At 38.2% G+C, this 16,598-nt stretch overlaps 1 protein-coding gene and 1 pseudogene across 1 annotated transcript in view; one reads left to right on the top strand and one right to left on the bottom strand.

Annotated features, from left to right (window-relative positions):
• The first annotated feature begins 1,250 nt into the window (after nt 1-1,250).
• LOC134389724 (5S ribosomal RNA) lies at nt 1,251-1,369 on the top strand (annotated as a pseudogene).
• Nucleotides 1,370-12,391: 11,022 nt separating this feature from the next.
• Nucleotides 12,392-16,598, bottom strand: part of TAOK1 (TAO kinase 1) — a 150,542-nt gene continuing 146,335 nt past the window's right edge. Inside the window, exon 20 of the mRNA XM_063111080.1 lies at nt 12,392-13,239. Within this exon, the coding sequence (XP_062967150.1) occupies nt 12,778-13,239 (462 nt within the window). The 3' untranslated portion in view covers nt 12,392-12,777. The remainder of the gene's footprint in view (nt 13,240-16,598) is intronic.

The following is a 16,598-nucleotide window of genomic DNA, read 5'->3' as shown; positions in this document are numbered from 1 at the left end:
AAACAAAACAAATCCCTAAGAAGTACCACTGAGTTGCAGTTTCCAGTTGGTGAGTCATTACTATCCTCGCAGGCCTCCCTTTTGGTCTCTTTGTTATTTATAAACACCTTCGAATGGTAAGGAAAAGAAAAGAACAAAAACCCCAATGATTTGAGGGAGGTGTTATTTCAGAAGTGGAGACTGAGTCCTCTGCCTCCACCCTTGGATTAGAGTACAGGAAGCAAACAACTGCCCCTGAAGGTTTCTCTGAATTCTACCAAGTTCTGGCCTCTCATATTAAGACTCTGCTAAACTATAACTCTCATAAAGACTTAGTATTTTATGTATTTATACATAGATTTCCAGAGTTGCTTGGCTGGAGATGACACTATGAAAAACAAAGCACCAAATTCTCTCCTTAGTAGCCACCATCTCTGTTTCAAGTGAAAATATCCTTTCTAAGGTTTGAGTACGGTTAGAAAACAGGTCTCGACACAGGAAGTGTCGTCTTGGCTTTATTATTTAACCTCAAAACCACCCCAGAGTCAGAACCTCCTCTGTACTCATCTTCTACCCAAACCACAAGATCCTTTGTCAGTCAGTCACCCTTAGTAACGCCACAGTATCTTCCTTTAGAAATGAACTTTACCATGAATTCCTCTCCCTGCTTAAACAAGCAGATACATGTGGCCACTTTGGTAGAACTTGGTAACAATGCCAATAAGGAGTATTTGTGATTCTACAGTCAAGCCACAAAGGATGACATCAGAAATTTTCACTAGTTATCACAATTTGCAGAGATAGGCTGCTTTGGGGAAGGTGTAAGATGTTACACATGAGTGTCTCAGTGCTCAGAGATGGAATGAATGCCTTGGAAAGCAGTAAGTCCCATGTCATCGGTGGGATATTCAAGCTAGACTGTGCCTTGGCACATATCACAGAGGGGACATGTGCCAAGAAATGAGGGTGGCTTAGATCAGATATAAAGTCTCTTCTCACCTGAGAGTCTATGAATTTAAATATATAATATTAATGAGTGGGTTGTAGAGACTTCTGGTTGGTTTTTGGGTTGTGGATTAGGAAATCACAGACCTGACCAGGACACTGGGAGTTGGAAGATAAAGATTTTAACAAAAGTAACCCTGCCAGAGTTACCAAGTATGTTTTTAAGAATATATATTTAAGATATCCAGTAATAATGCTCTTGTCTCAAGTGCCCAGGGAGAACTAAAATTTTAATGGTAAAATGAAATTTCATTAAAACAATAAAAGTCTACAGCCATACCACCATGAACGTGCCCGATCTCATCTGATCTTGGAAGCTAATCAGGGTCGGGCCTGATTAGTACTTGGATGGGAGAAAGCTTGGGAATATTGGGTGCTGCAGGCTTAAAAAAATTAAAGACACTAATACATCAAAAATAAATCAAGTCTCTAGCCCCTCCAGCTATTACTCCCTTGTAATAAGGCAATACCCTGCCCTAGTGTTTATCACTAGTGCGGCTGAACAAAAATTTCTCTCTCCAACTTGTTTGCCTCTGAATCGCAGTCTCCCCGCAACACTGGAATGTTTTAAATCTCCAGAAACAAACAGGTGCTGTTTGTCTTCTGAAGTCCTCTGTGTGCTGAGCCATGCTCACCTGCTGCGGAGTTTCAGAGCCTCCCTGCACATTCTGCATTAACTGGTTGTGGCCTCAGCTCTGTAGATCTAGCCTCATGTCCCCTAACACTAACCAGCGGCAGCTCTGTTTAATCAACAACCAGGCCTCCTGCTCTAGGCTAATAATTTCCCAGCAGGCTCAAAATTCCCTGATCATCAATGCAGAAATATTTTTTCAGGGAGCAATTAGTGTGTGCGTTGGACTGAGTACTGAAGTCATAGTTTGGAGATGTGGGTTCTAGTTTCTACTTCATCTGTGGCTTAAATGACCCTGGGACAGTTATTTTAAGTTATTCTATATGAAAAGACTGAGAGTGTGTATAGGCCTTAATTGATAGTATATAATCGTTAGGATATAATGAGATAGTAAAAGCATGTAGAACCCATTCTCCAAGACTCCATTTAATTTCTCCATAGGAGCTCAAAGACCTCTCTGATGAAGTGGCATCTTCTTTCAGATCAGAATCCTTACTCTCCAGTCAATATCTTATAAGCCTAAGAAGTTCCAGTTATTAATTCCACTGCAAAATTGGGAAGGGCCCAGGAGAGGAGCACCTTTGAGCCTCACAGGCTGGATCCTGGGTTGCCCAATAGAGGGCAAATTCTCCCGCCATCCCCCAACTGATACCACATTACAGCTAATAGATCTCACATTTGTTGGTTTGTTCTGGCCAAAAACCATCTGTATTTCTATTTCTTATAGATGAAGGTCAGAGAGGATGTGACTTTTAAGAGCTCACCATTAGTAGTGACGGGGCTAAGACCAGAACCCCAATCAGTACTCTTTACGCCATACTTTTGTTTTTTCCTAGTCAATCAATGTTTAGAGATGATAGTTAATAATGCCCGTTTTAGACTTGGTAATGTAAAGGATGTTAACAAAAGGAGAAACTTCTCTTCAGAGCTGCTGGGGTGCACAACTCTATTGGGGGAGCCACACACATTAATCTATAAATGGCACCCTCTAAAGTTGATTATTGCATAGTCTGCATAGCTTTAACACCCTAAGCAGCATTGTCTCCCTCTATACATTAAGAACATTATCTTAAAGTAGAGTAGCAATTAAGATAAAGTCATTAAATGCCCAGGACACATACAGGTCTGCAGCTGGCATCACTGAGATGTAGGTGACAGCACTGAGGCTGTGGAGCTAGCTGACCACTGTGATTAATTTTTATGTTCAATTTTCTTTTACAGTCAGGTAGGACAGTCTTTAAATTGTAAGCGTTAACTCAGTCCTTCCTCCCACTAATTTGAAGAGCCCAATTGTGGAGATAAAGAAGAAAGAAATCTTGTTTATTAAACCCTTTTTGAGTTCTTCCATATACAGGGGGGTATACTGAAAATGCTGGTGACAGGAGACCTGGAATCTAACTTTGGCTCTGCCATCTAGTTGTTTGACTCAGGCAAATTAAACACTATATAAATGTTAATCACAAAATAGCTCAATATCAACATTCTAGGAATTAAAAAGATATGCCATTTTTCTCACTAACAGTCTTCTACCTTCAACAACAGAACTGGATTAGAAAGTCTCCTGCCCATAGGGACAAAATGTGTTGATTTTCACATCTGGAAAGATAAAGCCCAGATAAGACTCCTTTGAAAGCTTTGTACAAGGTCCAAAAGAACTGCCTACATTTATGTGTCCATTTGTGAGGGAGGAATTATATTTATATAGATCACAACATAGGAAAAAATTTAAAAACTTGTGTCAAACAGTCAGAACCTAAAGTAGAATCACCTCACACCCACACACAACAGGCCACTTCACTCTCTGGGCAGACAGAAGTTGAGGCAATTAGACTAAAGGGTGTATGTCTTTATCAGGTAGTTCACTCTGACCCATATCGTACTCATTTTTGTAACCCCAACAGCCACCACAGTACCTGAAGTTCAGTATTTATCTGATAGTCACCAAATTGAAATATACTTTATGGGAATAAAATTACTTTAAAAAAGTGAGCAGACACTCTGTGTACTAAAATTACTTTATTACAGTTGATTTTTTTAAACATTTCCTTTGCTATGATACAAAGGATACTTACAAACAAAATATTACATATGACCTTGTTTTCGCTCTTATGTTCTGACAACTTGGTAACAGCTTTAAATGCACAATCTATACAATTAATACAGGTTATATATGAACTATAAGATATGCTGAACCAGGAGAATACTGACAATATACTGTACAATAAGCCTTACCAGTTAGTGCTGTGGACCATTTCTACCAGAAGGAAAATGCACATCTGTACAGTCACCTTTACCAGCCGGTGCTGACAGTGAGGGAGAGGCTTCTTCCCCATCGAAACCCTTGATAAGCCTCCACTGCGGGCGTCTGTTTGGTCCAAAAATCGAGAGGACTGTGTATATTTTAAATTAGTCACCAATAAAGTGGCAGAACATCACGCTTTCAACATGATAATTGCTCACCAAAAAAATCAGTCCCAGTTTTAAAAGACCACAAGTCCTTTGTCCACCATGAAAACCCTACAGGCTCAAGAGCTTTGGGAGATGAGAAGATGAACGCTGCCAAGAAAGGAGGCAAGAAACCAAGCCAAAATCTAGGTCTTGCAAAATCATCATTTTTCCCTTCACCAAAGGGAACTAGAAATGTACAAATTCATTGATGAACCTCAATGATAACATATCAGTTAGCTGCTAACCCTCATTTTATCTGAACCCCTGACTTGTGGGAATAACTGAAATAGATTGTGGATAATATATACCACTTTTAGAAAAGATTCTCTTGCTTAGTTAAAATATTCCCTTTAGCCACCAAAGCTGGTTCTGGGCTATTACAGGTGTGCATTCATCTCTCAATGGTCTCCTTGGAAATGATAAGGTTACAGCTTTTTTTCTTTTCACTTTTTTTTTTTTTTAAATAAAAAAGCAATTGACTGAAGCATTTTTTTCTTTTCTTCTTTTCTTTTTTTTTTTTTTTTTTTAAGGTAAATAGCAAAAATAAAAATAAAAACCAACCCTGGCATTTGCACAAATAATGCAAATGAAGTGATATGGCATTTAAGGAAGGGGTTAGTAGGAAGAGAGAATTGAAGAAAATCCAGAGAAAACAATGTATTAATTTCTTTTTAAAAATTTCTACATGTGCAAAAAAATCATGCTGTTTGAGGAAAACAAAGGGAAATGAGTACATAAAACTAAAAACATAAATAATATGTTTGGGTGACTGGTAAAAGCAGAAACCAACCTGGGTTACAAAAAGGATTATACATTCAAGATGCTCTTAAACCCAGTGGGATAACTTACATTAAAACTGTTAATAGTTACGTTAAAAATCTCAAGTTTGTTTTTAAATCTTCACAATACAAGCAAAGCTGTTTTAAAATATACACTATACATATTTCTCATAGTCTCTCCAACCTCATTAATGCGCATTAGGCTTTTTCATATACTAAAACAAGGGGGTTCTGAAAGCTAAATTGCTCATAGTAACCCATCCATTATTTCAATGTTTGTCTTAAGTTTTATTTAAGTGGGTTAAAAACTTTAGCAGACTTACATAAATAGGATTTAGCAACACAAGTGTTAATTTAAAAAATTCTAAAGCATTTACAAATTATCAGGTTGGAACAGTTTGGGGAAGTTATGTGCACTACACTTTAAAATGTTATTTACATCAAACCATTGCTTTTGTAAAAATTTCCCTAAAAAATAAAAAACAAAACAAATTTGGAGAATTAATCTGTTCTAACCTAGTAGAGAAGGATCATAAAAGGAAAGGTAAAATAAAAACAAAATTATCTTCTAATAGAAACCCCACACACCACTCTTCACTTGGATTTTACCCTATGAAACCACCTGCAACTCCTAATAGGCTCATCTATCAAGTGTCAAGATAATATGGTAAAATACCTTGTCAGATAAATTACTGGCCTCAAGTGGACTTTTTTTTTTTTTTTGAAATGTTTTCCCACCCTGTGTCTCTGGCTTGGATTATTTTGGGTCATGTGTAATTAATTGGAGGAGCACTCTAAGTAGGCACAATTCCCATTTAATATGGTATAAAAGGCATAATATGCTGTTAGGAAGAAAGGGATGTGGTTTCTTTGATATTATGAAATGCAAGGCAGGACAACAAACAGCACATTTGGAATGGGCACCATAATAGAGCTGTCTAGGCAATACACCAGGGGCAACTAACACGTTGATAAACTATATATACTTGCCTATGACCCAAAAAAAGGGTTTCAATACCCCCTAGGGTTTTTAATATGTGCCAAATGGTCACAAACAACAGCCAGAATCTGCAAATGTTAAGCAGTTACATCCTTTTAAATCAAATAATTCACTCCATGACCATGTGCAATTTACAGTAACGTTTACGCCTAGGTGATGTGTTTGAGGGCTCAGAAAAAGCAAAACGTGCCACTGAGAGAAATCTGTTCCCATATAACTGGTCTTCATGCTTTCAAGTGGCCCTAATATACTTTGGATACTAAGGCAAGCCATGCAAAAGCAAAGAGTACACACTTTTCATTAACACTGATATCTCATTTCTAAACCACTGACCTCAGAGTTGCCATAGAAACATATAACACAAGTACTGAAAGCATACAATTGAGGGTTCATGGATTTCTAAGAAATGCATTTCCCTAGTCTATGTTCACCAGTCTTTAATACCTTGGCTACAAGGCTTATCAGAGAAAAGCAGGTTAAGTGGTGGTAATGACAAAGGAACATATATAATTCTGGAAACAGGAAAAATGTTCCAGAAAGGGGATCAATGTGCCAGCAATAAGCATAGTTCATTTCATTTGAAAATTCAGTTAAAGAGCCCAATAAACAGTTCCAAACCATAATGTTATCACCTGCATAATTTACATCAACATTAAAACACTTGCACTTTATAAACAAAACACACGTCTGTAAACATGGCCACTGGGGGAGGGAGGCTCCCTACCTCATTCATGATTGAGGACATATAATTATTATGTTAAATAAACCTATTTTGCTTCAAAAGATTTCAAACCTGACCAATGATTAAGCTTCATTTCCTTCTGTTTAACAACATTTAAGCATTAATTCTAAAAATGTCACCTACGATGGTTTCAGAGTTAGATGCTAGGACCACAACTGGAAATGACAGCAACTCCTCTCTAGCTGGCACAGACTTTAGTACAAAAACAGAAAAATACAGAAACTAGGTCAATTTGTTAGCTACATATTTACAGATAATTACATGATTTTTTTCACTCACAAATGCTAAAAACTATGAGTGAGAGGAAACTGTGCAGGCTGAATTACCCGTACTTTGAGGGGATTTTTTGGGCATCAAAATACCCTTTTTCAGTCATTCAGAAGTCTCACCTTCTCTCCACTTTTTCAAGGCAAACTACCTACAGATATTCAGATTAGTATATCCAGTGGGCATCCTGTTGTTTCAGAGAGGATTAACCTTTTACTCTATTTAAAGAACTACTTGTATATTTAAGAACAAAACAAAAAACCAATACAATCAAACGGACATACACACACACACACAAAAAAAAAATCTCTGAAACTTCAAAAAGTTTGGATTGCTGGGAAACAGTTAACAGTGATGGTGACATAGTAAATGGCTCCCCAGTTTTAATTCTCTGCCTTTATTTTTCTTTAAAGGATATCTATCTTTGGGTGGGTGGGAAGTGCAAGTTTAAGAAACCCACGACAGGCAGATAAGGTGCATACTAATTATATATTTCTTATGCTCTGAAGACTACCACTAGGCCAAATGTGTTCTCTTCCCCTGTATGAGTGAAATTTTGGAAATCTGAATATAATCAAGGAGGAAAAAATTAGTCAACATAACTTTAAAGGGGGCTACCAGAATTCAGTAGAAAATATAAATGCACAATAAAGGAAGAGTTCTCAGCTTTACTTTCTTTTTCTAGATAGTGTTTAATAAAACTTACTTCTTTACAAATTAATAGTCATTTCCAATGCAGACCTTTTGTAGTGATTTCATAAAAGTGCAGATAACATAACCAAACACAGCAAAACAGACTTCAATCAGTAGTCCTTGCATATAAGAGGCAAGTCTGCTAAATGTATAGCACACTCTTCATCCTTTAAGCAATCTGAGGATGGGAAATTTCCAGTTAAAAGCTAAGAGTGAATGCCTTTTAAAAGGCAATGCTACAACCTGTTTGGGGGCACTATCACGTTAGATGGGGGAAAACAAAATAGAGAATTTGTTTCTCTTCAATAATGATGTGTATTTTGGTAAGCAGCTCAAAGATGACAGCCCAAGTTTTGACCTTGTTCCTTAGAGAAGGCTCTTTCTTATCTAAGAAATAAGAACCTCTTCAGCCACCATTATAGGAGATTCACACTTATATACTTTAAATATATTATTTTCTGACTTGAATACACACTAAGATACTTCACATTGTAAGCATGGGACTAAACACAGGACCAGATAAACTTCCAAGGAAAGGGTTGCTGTGCTGGGCCAAATTTGTTTGAATAGTAATGGCTCAGAAGGGGTGGAAGGTGCACAAAGAACTTACTATCAGCAAGCAAGAGGAGACAGCTAAAGGGAGAAAGCCACTCACACCAATACCATATCCTTCTCTCCCAGTGGCCATTTCCTATTGATTTCATAGTTTAGGAGAACCATACATGTCTTAGCAGTAACTCCTTTCTTGGATGTTTTGATCCTCATCAAAATATATAATTATTAGTATTAATGGAGTAAAAAGAGTGAGAGGATCAATGGCATCACTACTAAGAAATACATACAGAAAGTACATAAAGACTGTGTGATTTACTGGTTCCTTTTATCATCTTTGCAGAGGAATCACCACCAGTGTTCTTACTTTCCAAGGTTCATTTCTCTCTGCATCATTTACTTTTTGTTGCATCATAACACAAACTCACAGAAACATTAACTGGCTCCTTCCCCAGCACTATTTTACTGCATTGCTACTTATGGTTCCACAGTTTACTTAACTTTCTCTCCACTCACACCAGTGCTAAGAGGGGAGTAAAAGGAAAAGATTGTGTATAATGACCGCCTTCTCATAAATATCAACCCAGAGTACTTATTCTTAAGAAACACATGCATTCTTGCCTTAACTGAAAACTGAAAAAAAAACAAACGAAAACAACAGAACCTTAAGTGACCTGATGGAAATGTACAGTATGAAATACATCCATCTATCTGTACACACATATAGACACTCATATGTATATACAATATATACATACAAATGATAATAGCTATACCAAAAATGTGCATATTTAACACAGTTTTTAAAAGCCAGTAGATCATGGTATAATACAATTTATTTCCACTAGTGAATGGCACAAATGGAGAAATGCAAAAGAGGTGTTTCAAGTACGATAAAGTCATTTTTCACAGGTGAAAATAAATAGTATTATTCCAGTGTCCAACACAATGTATTCTATAAAAGTTTAAAATGCCAGACATTTAGTACTTACAGAAGTAGAAAAGCTACTAAAGTCTGACTTATGGTCTGAAAAAGACACTCACTCATAGAGTTTTCTATTCTTGAAAAGGGGATGAGGAAAAATCAGTGGAAGTGGGAGGGAGTGTTTCTTTAGTGTACTGAATGGTGTTTACCTGATGTCTAGGCAGCTGAAAATCATAATGTCTATGCTAAAAAGTTCAATTTATCAATAAATCCTGGGCCTAGAGTATTAGGCATATTATACCTGTGGGTGTGGCTTCAAATGCAGGAGACTATTCATCTTTAGGTGTAGAAATGACTAAAAAGAATGGTAGCTCTAAATAAAAATAATAAACTATTTTTCAGCAAATGTTATTTATATAATGAAAATACTTTCAGATACTATAATTTGGGGTTAGAGCTGGTTTTAACAAGAGGACAAGAAATATGTGCAAAGGGAAGGGAACCCAATTAGAAATAATATATTTCAAGGCTCTGCATTTTTAAAATGCTAACCAAAGAAAAGAAGAGAGAGTGGACACACCAAACTTTTTACTGCCAGGCTCTGGATACCAGATAGAGCATTTATGACTTCTGATATGCTAGTCAAATTTCCTGTATTTTTTATTTTCTTAAACACATATCTAATGTGTGAACACCAACACTGGGGAGGAGGTAGTGTTAAATTGATCAAATGTTGACATTTGCACACTGAATAAGAAAGTGCTTGTTCTTTCTTTAGGATATCTCAAAACCTTTCAAATTTTCTTGCTACAAGCTTCACTCTGTGGTGATTCCTATCACGTGTGAGATTCCTCAGGAATCAGATTCCACAACACACAAACCAATTAATTTGAATCATTTTTGCACACTATATATATTTTAATTGAATTAACTTAATGGTATAATCCAGCTATAGTCATGACCTACATGTAAAACGGTTTGCCAAGCAATTAAGTCAGATACAAAGCTCTACTGGATAGACATTTGGAGTCAGTACTCAATCATAAGTACGTATGATCTAAATGGATTCAGTAATTTAATTTGACTAATTTAAGTCCACAATTGGACTCTAAAATGTATTGCTGGTAGTACTCTGGGTTTTAAAGAGTTTTATATGCAAGACTGATCTGCTTCCCTACCTAGTCTATCCTTCCAGTAGTATGGAGGGGCCAGATCTATAATGAATTTTTTTAAATGTATCAAATTCCATTATATATTAAACATTTTACTAAATTCTAAAGCTCTTTCTTATGTTTTTCCTCCAAACAGGTAGATTTCTCAACTTGTTTGAAACACTGTATAATATTTGAATTAAAAAAAAATAGTGAGAAGACTATAAGCACCTTTCATTACATATGACAAATACATGTCATGTTTACCATAGCTAACACATCAGGGTGTTACTTAAAACACTGCCCCAAACTGTGTGTGAACTCTACTGTGATTGTGGTTTCAAAAAGATTTATATTAAAGTATTAATTTTTCTTCCAGTTACCTTCAAACAAATGTTGGAAACTCCTAAAGGGGTAGGAATCATACAGACTACACTGACATACTTGGGGAAGACTTAAAATTTGGTTGAGAAAACCAAGACTTCTGGGCCGGCCCGTGGCTCACTCGGGAGAGTGTGGTGCTGAGAACACCAAGGCCCCGGGTTCGGATCCCATATACGGATGGCCGGTTCGTTCACTGGCTGAGTGTGGTGCTGACAACACCAAGTCAAGGGTTAAGATCCCCTTACTGGTCATCTTTAAAAAAAAAAAAAAAAAAAGAGAGAAAACCAAGACTTCAACCGTGATTGATTACTATTTGGTCATTAGTTTGGTCTAGGTGATGAGTATCATTGAGAGGAACTTACACGTTCTACCTTGGAGCCCTCAAGCCCTCTGACTATATGAAAAGCAGGATCCAGCGTTAGCAGCAAGGGCTCTTCAAAACAACTGGATCCCCATACAGGCCAGCCACCAAAAAAAAAAAAAAAAAGACATCTATGGGAGGAGGCAAGACAATAACTTGTAAGAAATTCCGATCCGTCACTGAAAAGGACATTTTTTTTCTTCAAGTCATATTCACAGCTCCCCACCCACCTCCAACTCAATTTCCACACAAGCAATGGAATATCAAGTTACATCTGACTTTCAGCATTGGATTGATCCTTCATTGTAAAACAAAACAAAACATTCCCCCCATCCCCCAAAAAGAAAATGTTAGCTTTTATCAAGAGATTCCCTGACCACTATAACTTACTTTTACTGGTTTATATTTTTATTTTATTTATTATTATTTTTTAAATTTTCTCAATTTGCCAAACTTCCTAGTTCCTTTTCAGTAGTACTTTAGCACTGAGGCTTGAGACTTCTGGAAGTGGTGTTTCCTATTGGGTGATTTTAACATGGTGCCAAATGGTCACTAACTAAGTCTCAATGAACTAGAAGTTTGGAAAGTACTGCAGCAACAAAAACAGCAATAAAAAAAGAGGACCTGCATATGCAGCAAAATCTACAGTGGTGATGAGGATTAGTCAGCAGCTGGTAAAGTCATTGGCTCAGTGACTCCTGGTTCACTATGGCAACTAAACATTTAAATAATTGGCTATTCTGCTTGTAAACAGGAAATCCCATAAGCCAAAAGGGGATAATCAAATTACATCTATGTAGTGTGATGAGAACTCCAATAGATGGCAGTTTACAGATATGGCATCTTTCAAATACCTCTGGCATTTGATTTGTATTGGCTGTATGTCTTTGTTTTTGTACAAAGTGAAAGTACTGTTTGGGGTCTTGGGAGTTATGGAGCTTAGCTAGGATGATATATCACAGTATAAGTAATAAAATTTCAGGATATATAAGCTTCATCTCCCCACCGTGCTGCTGAACATACCCACCATACAAACATTCAGGGGCCCCCTCACCCTTCTGGTCTTTCCCTTTGAAGGCTCACAGGTTTGTTAATGCAATCCCTATAACTTGTGATCTCCTTAAGCACCCCCATCTCACCATGACACAAAGAAGGCACAACTGAAGGGACAAAAATCATTGACAAACTTATGAAGCATTTGGAAAAAGAATCAAGTTGTTTTCTACTCTCTGAAGAAGTCAATGCAATCCTTTAGTGTTCATGGATTTCTGCTTTTTTACTCCAAATGAGGCTGAGAAGTCAGACCAATTAATTAAAAAAATGCATTCTGAGGGGATGCAGGTGTGTTCCAATAACTTGTTTTAGCATATGCTGCCTGCTGTGAGTGTCTCATTAGAATCTGGGATATAGAGGAAGGCTTTAGATCTTTTCACAAAGTTCTTGGGATACAGACACCCAAAAGCGACGACTCAAGCCACTTTGCTGCATTTTATTTTTGCAGTATTCAGAAAATACCCCCTTATCTAGCCAATTTCTTTTTACCACATGCATGAGATATATGTGTGTATATACACACACACACACACACACACACACACACTTTTTAAAACATCAACTCCCCCTTTCAAAATTTCCCCAAAAGTTTTTTTTTTTTTTTAAAAACAAAACCCGGCAGCCAAATACTATGACATCCCAATTAGTAAACACAAAACAGAACGCTTTACAAAAATGAATAAAATATACCATATGCACTCAGCTTCCACACTGTAGTACCCAAGTGAGGAGGCTGCTGTGACGATGTCTGTAGGCAGTTTCTTTTGGCAGACAGCTCCAGCAGAATTGCCACTCTCAATTATTAAGTTATGTATAAGACATGTGTGACCCATTGGATATTTGTGAAGTGACACTCGTGCTTCTGCTCATGCCCTGCTCCGTCCGTCCCCCAGAAGCTGTCCGCCTCAGAGCCTGGGGGCTGTTACGGACTCCCATACTGCTACCTCGAGGTACCCCTTGCATTGGCCCTGAAGGGTGACCCCACGGCTGAGGTCCACCTTGCATTGGATGGCCCCAAGCTTGTGGGGGGCCACCCATGGGATGACCCCAGTGAGGTCCAGGACCCCCAGTAGGATTGTGAGACCAACCAGAAGCTCCCGGGTAGCTGTGGCTGAATGCCTCAGGGGAGAGATTAGAAAGGACCATGTTACTAAAACCTAGTCTCATACTTTCAGAGTCAAAAGCTTCAATTTCTCTGGCTTGACGCTCCAGCAGGCTTCGTATTCGTTCTGTACGTTCATTCTGCAAAGCCAACATCTCTTCTTCAATCTGTTGGGGTTTGGGGGTTGGGGGAAGGAAACAAAAAGCCAATTTAGTTTTTAAAAATCTATAAACTGAGAAAGCAATAATTACTCATACTCAGCCTTGAAGTGGCTATTTTATAGATGTACATTTAAAACTCAAGAGATATACTGTAGAAACCAGTATCATTTATATTTTTTAAATGTGTAAAGTCAAGTTCTTAAAAGCAAAGGTCCTTTACTGAAATAAGAAATCAAGCAATCATCATCAATGGCTGCTAAATCCATTAGAAAAAAGTTACTGGAAAAAGAAAACAGGTAAGGGGAAACCAGCTTCATCAGATATCAGCCATACCATAATCTTACCTAATAAGATAAATATTGGTGTAGAAACAGACAAATAGATTAGCCACACATGCCCTCCAAAAAAGAAGCATGGGAAGCACATACAAATAAAAAATTGCAATAGAATGTGGTAAGATGTAATAACAGTTTTAAAAGGTATAGCAGAAATATAAAAGGATGGAGTGACTCACTCTATTGGAGAGGGAGAGTGAGGCAAAGAAGTCTTCTCAAAGGACATAATATAGAAGACTGGATTCTGAAGGAGGAATGCAAGGGGATGCAAGGGGTTTTTAAGCACAGTGAACATGTGCAAAGGCATGGAGGAATGATAAAATAAGAAGTGTTTGGGGAATTACAAACAGGTCAGAATGGACTGGACTAAGGAGAGTTTGAAAATTATTGTCCAAAGTATTAAAGCGTTATAAAAGAGTTTTAGAGAAGCATTTCATATGAAGGTTGAAGGAGGCCTTAGATTAAACATGAATTATTCTGGTAAGGGAAAGACACCAAATTGCTGACTGTGGTGATTTCCGAGTAGTCAGATTAAACACCAATTTTCTTTCTTTCTTTCTTTCTTTTTTTTTTGGGGGGGGTGCCTGGCTGGTAAGGAGATCCGAACCCTTGACCTTGGTGTTATAACACTGTGCTATAACCAACTGAGCTAACTGATCAGGCTTAAACACAAATTTTAATATCTATTTATGCTTCTCTGTATTTGCCAAGTTTAAAAAAATTGTGTATTTGCAAAATAATTTTCCTGCTATTTTAATATCAATATGTAAAATACCCAATTCATTTACATATCTCCAAGGATTCAAGAACTTAAATTTTTTTTTTTTTTTTTTTTTGTCGTTTTTTCGTGACCGGCACTCAGCCAGTGAGTGCACCGGTCAGTCCTATATAGGATCCAAACCCGCGGTGGGAGCGTCGCCGCGCTCCCAGCGTAGCACTCTACCAAGTGCGCCACGGGCTCGGCCCAAGAACTTAAAATTTTTCTTTTAAATATTTTATATGTAAAAACTTAACCTCATTCACTAAAAATATTTATTTTAATTCAAGGGATATAATACATGATGGGAATGGTGCATGTAACTGATCTGAATTCCCTGCATAATATCTGAAGAGAACTCATGATAAAAAAAATTAAACACACACATGTTTATCAATGTTTTATTTACTTATTTTGGGGGGCGGGCAGAGCTAGCTGGCGTGGGGATCCGAATCCTTGACTTTGGTGTTATCAACACCGTGCTCTAACCAGCTGAGCCAGCCCATACCAACATTTTACTCAGTAAGCATTGCTTCAATTTTATTTGCTGCTAAGTTTTGTCATGTAAAAAACTGTGGACATTTTTCAACTAAATAAAAATCAAAACTTAGGATTTGTAATAGGTTACATTAATACTTATTTCTTAAAGCCCTCCAAGCTAAGTTCTGTGCACCTGAGCCTCCAACCTGGAAAACAGCTCACGGGTCACTACCCTAACAAACACACTGTCAGGTAGGTGGAAATAAAGTGCATCTGCACCATCATGGAGAAGTGGCCAGGCAGTCTCACTCTCAACAGTCCCACCCAGTGGTCTTGCCAATGCCTAAGAAGCAGCTGGCCAGGCCTCCTCTCTGCAACCCCTCCTAAAGGCCTTACTCACCACCCAAGTGGCGGCTGGCTGGGCCCCCTCTCTGCAGGTCTTCCTTGCAGCCTCACACACACAGCCCAAGAAGTAACTGGCCAGGCCTCCTCTCATCGAGCCCACTTCCTGATCTTGCCCACCACTCACGAAGCTGCTGGAAGGACTCTCTCTTTGCTGTCCCACCTTGAAGACTCATACACTGCCCAAGAAGCAGCTCAGCAGCCCTGCCCTTGGCAGATCTGCTCCTGAACCTCTGACAGAAGCATGACCTATCACCTGGCCCTAAGAAGTGGCACACTGGATAGGACACTGGCAGACCCGTACCAAGACAGCTGAACCAAAGAGTGCCTATAGCCCTGGCTCAGAGAGACACCCCAACGGTCATGCCCCTGGAAGACCCACTTTTGAGTTTTTGAGCCATCGCACACACACATACCCAAGTGAGAAATAATGTGGCTGACTTACCCCTGGTGGTCCCCCCTCTGGTCAGAGAAGAAGCATGGTGACCATGCCACTCCAGGGAATTGAGTGACAAATCAGTCCCAGAGACCCTGACACACCATACACCCACACCCTCAGCCTGAGAATCAATCCAGCAACTCCATCCCCAGAGAGCCAGCTCTCAAGACGATTGAACCACAGGATGCATGGACACACCCTTGAACTGTGTAACAGCCCAGCAAATCCTTCCTTGGCAAAGCTATGCCACTGCCACCACAAACTTCTCAAGCATAAGCTGCTGATTCACTCACAGACATAGTGGAAGTGAAATACAGCTGAAGAAACTACACAGAGTCTACACTCCTGCACCCATCCAGAACAAAGCCATTGTACTGTACCCAATGGACACCCTAAGACACATTGGTGGGTAAAAGTCTTTCCCTATGCAAGCCACTATACAAACTTCAAAGAGGTGACTGTTCTACCAGATGCACAGAGATCAACCCAGGGAAACAAGAAACATGAAATAACAAGGTAATGTGACACCAAAGAAACATAACAATGCTCCAGTAACTGATCCCAAAGAATCAGAAATTGCTAGCTTGCTGGAAAAGGAATTCAAATTTAAAATTTTAAGGAAACTGAGATACAAACAATTCAATGAAATCAGAAAAACGGTTCATGATATGAGAAATTCAACGAAGAGATAGGTATCATTGAAAAGAAAAAATCGAACAAATTTTGGAATTGAATTCATCAAATGAAGTACATCTGAGAGTCTTAACAACAGAGTAGATCAAGCAGAAAAAAGAATTTCTGATCTTGAAGACAGCTGTTTGGAAATAACATAGGAAGACAAAAAAAGAAAAGAATGAACAAAACCTACAAGATCTATAGGATACTATTAAGCAAACAAATATTCGAATAATGAGTATTCCAGATGGAGAAGAAAACAAAAAAGATACTGCAA

The sequence above is a fragment of the Cynocephalus volans genome, chromosome 10 (genome assembly GCF_027409185.1).
Source record: "Cynocephalus volans isolate mCynVol1 chromosome 10, mCynVol1.pri, whole genome shotgun sequence".
In the NCBI taxonomy this organism is placed as follows: Eukaryota; Metazoa; Chordata; class Mammalia; order Dermoptera; family Cynocephalidae; genus Cynocephalus; species Cynocephalus volans.
Note: the sequence above shows the minus strand (reverse complement) of the source record. Positions and strands in the feature narration are given on the sequence as shown.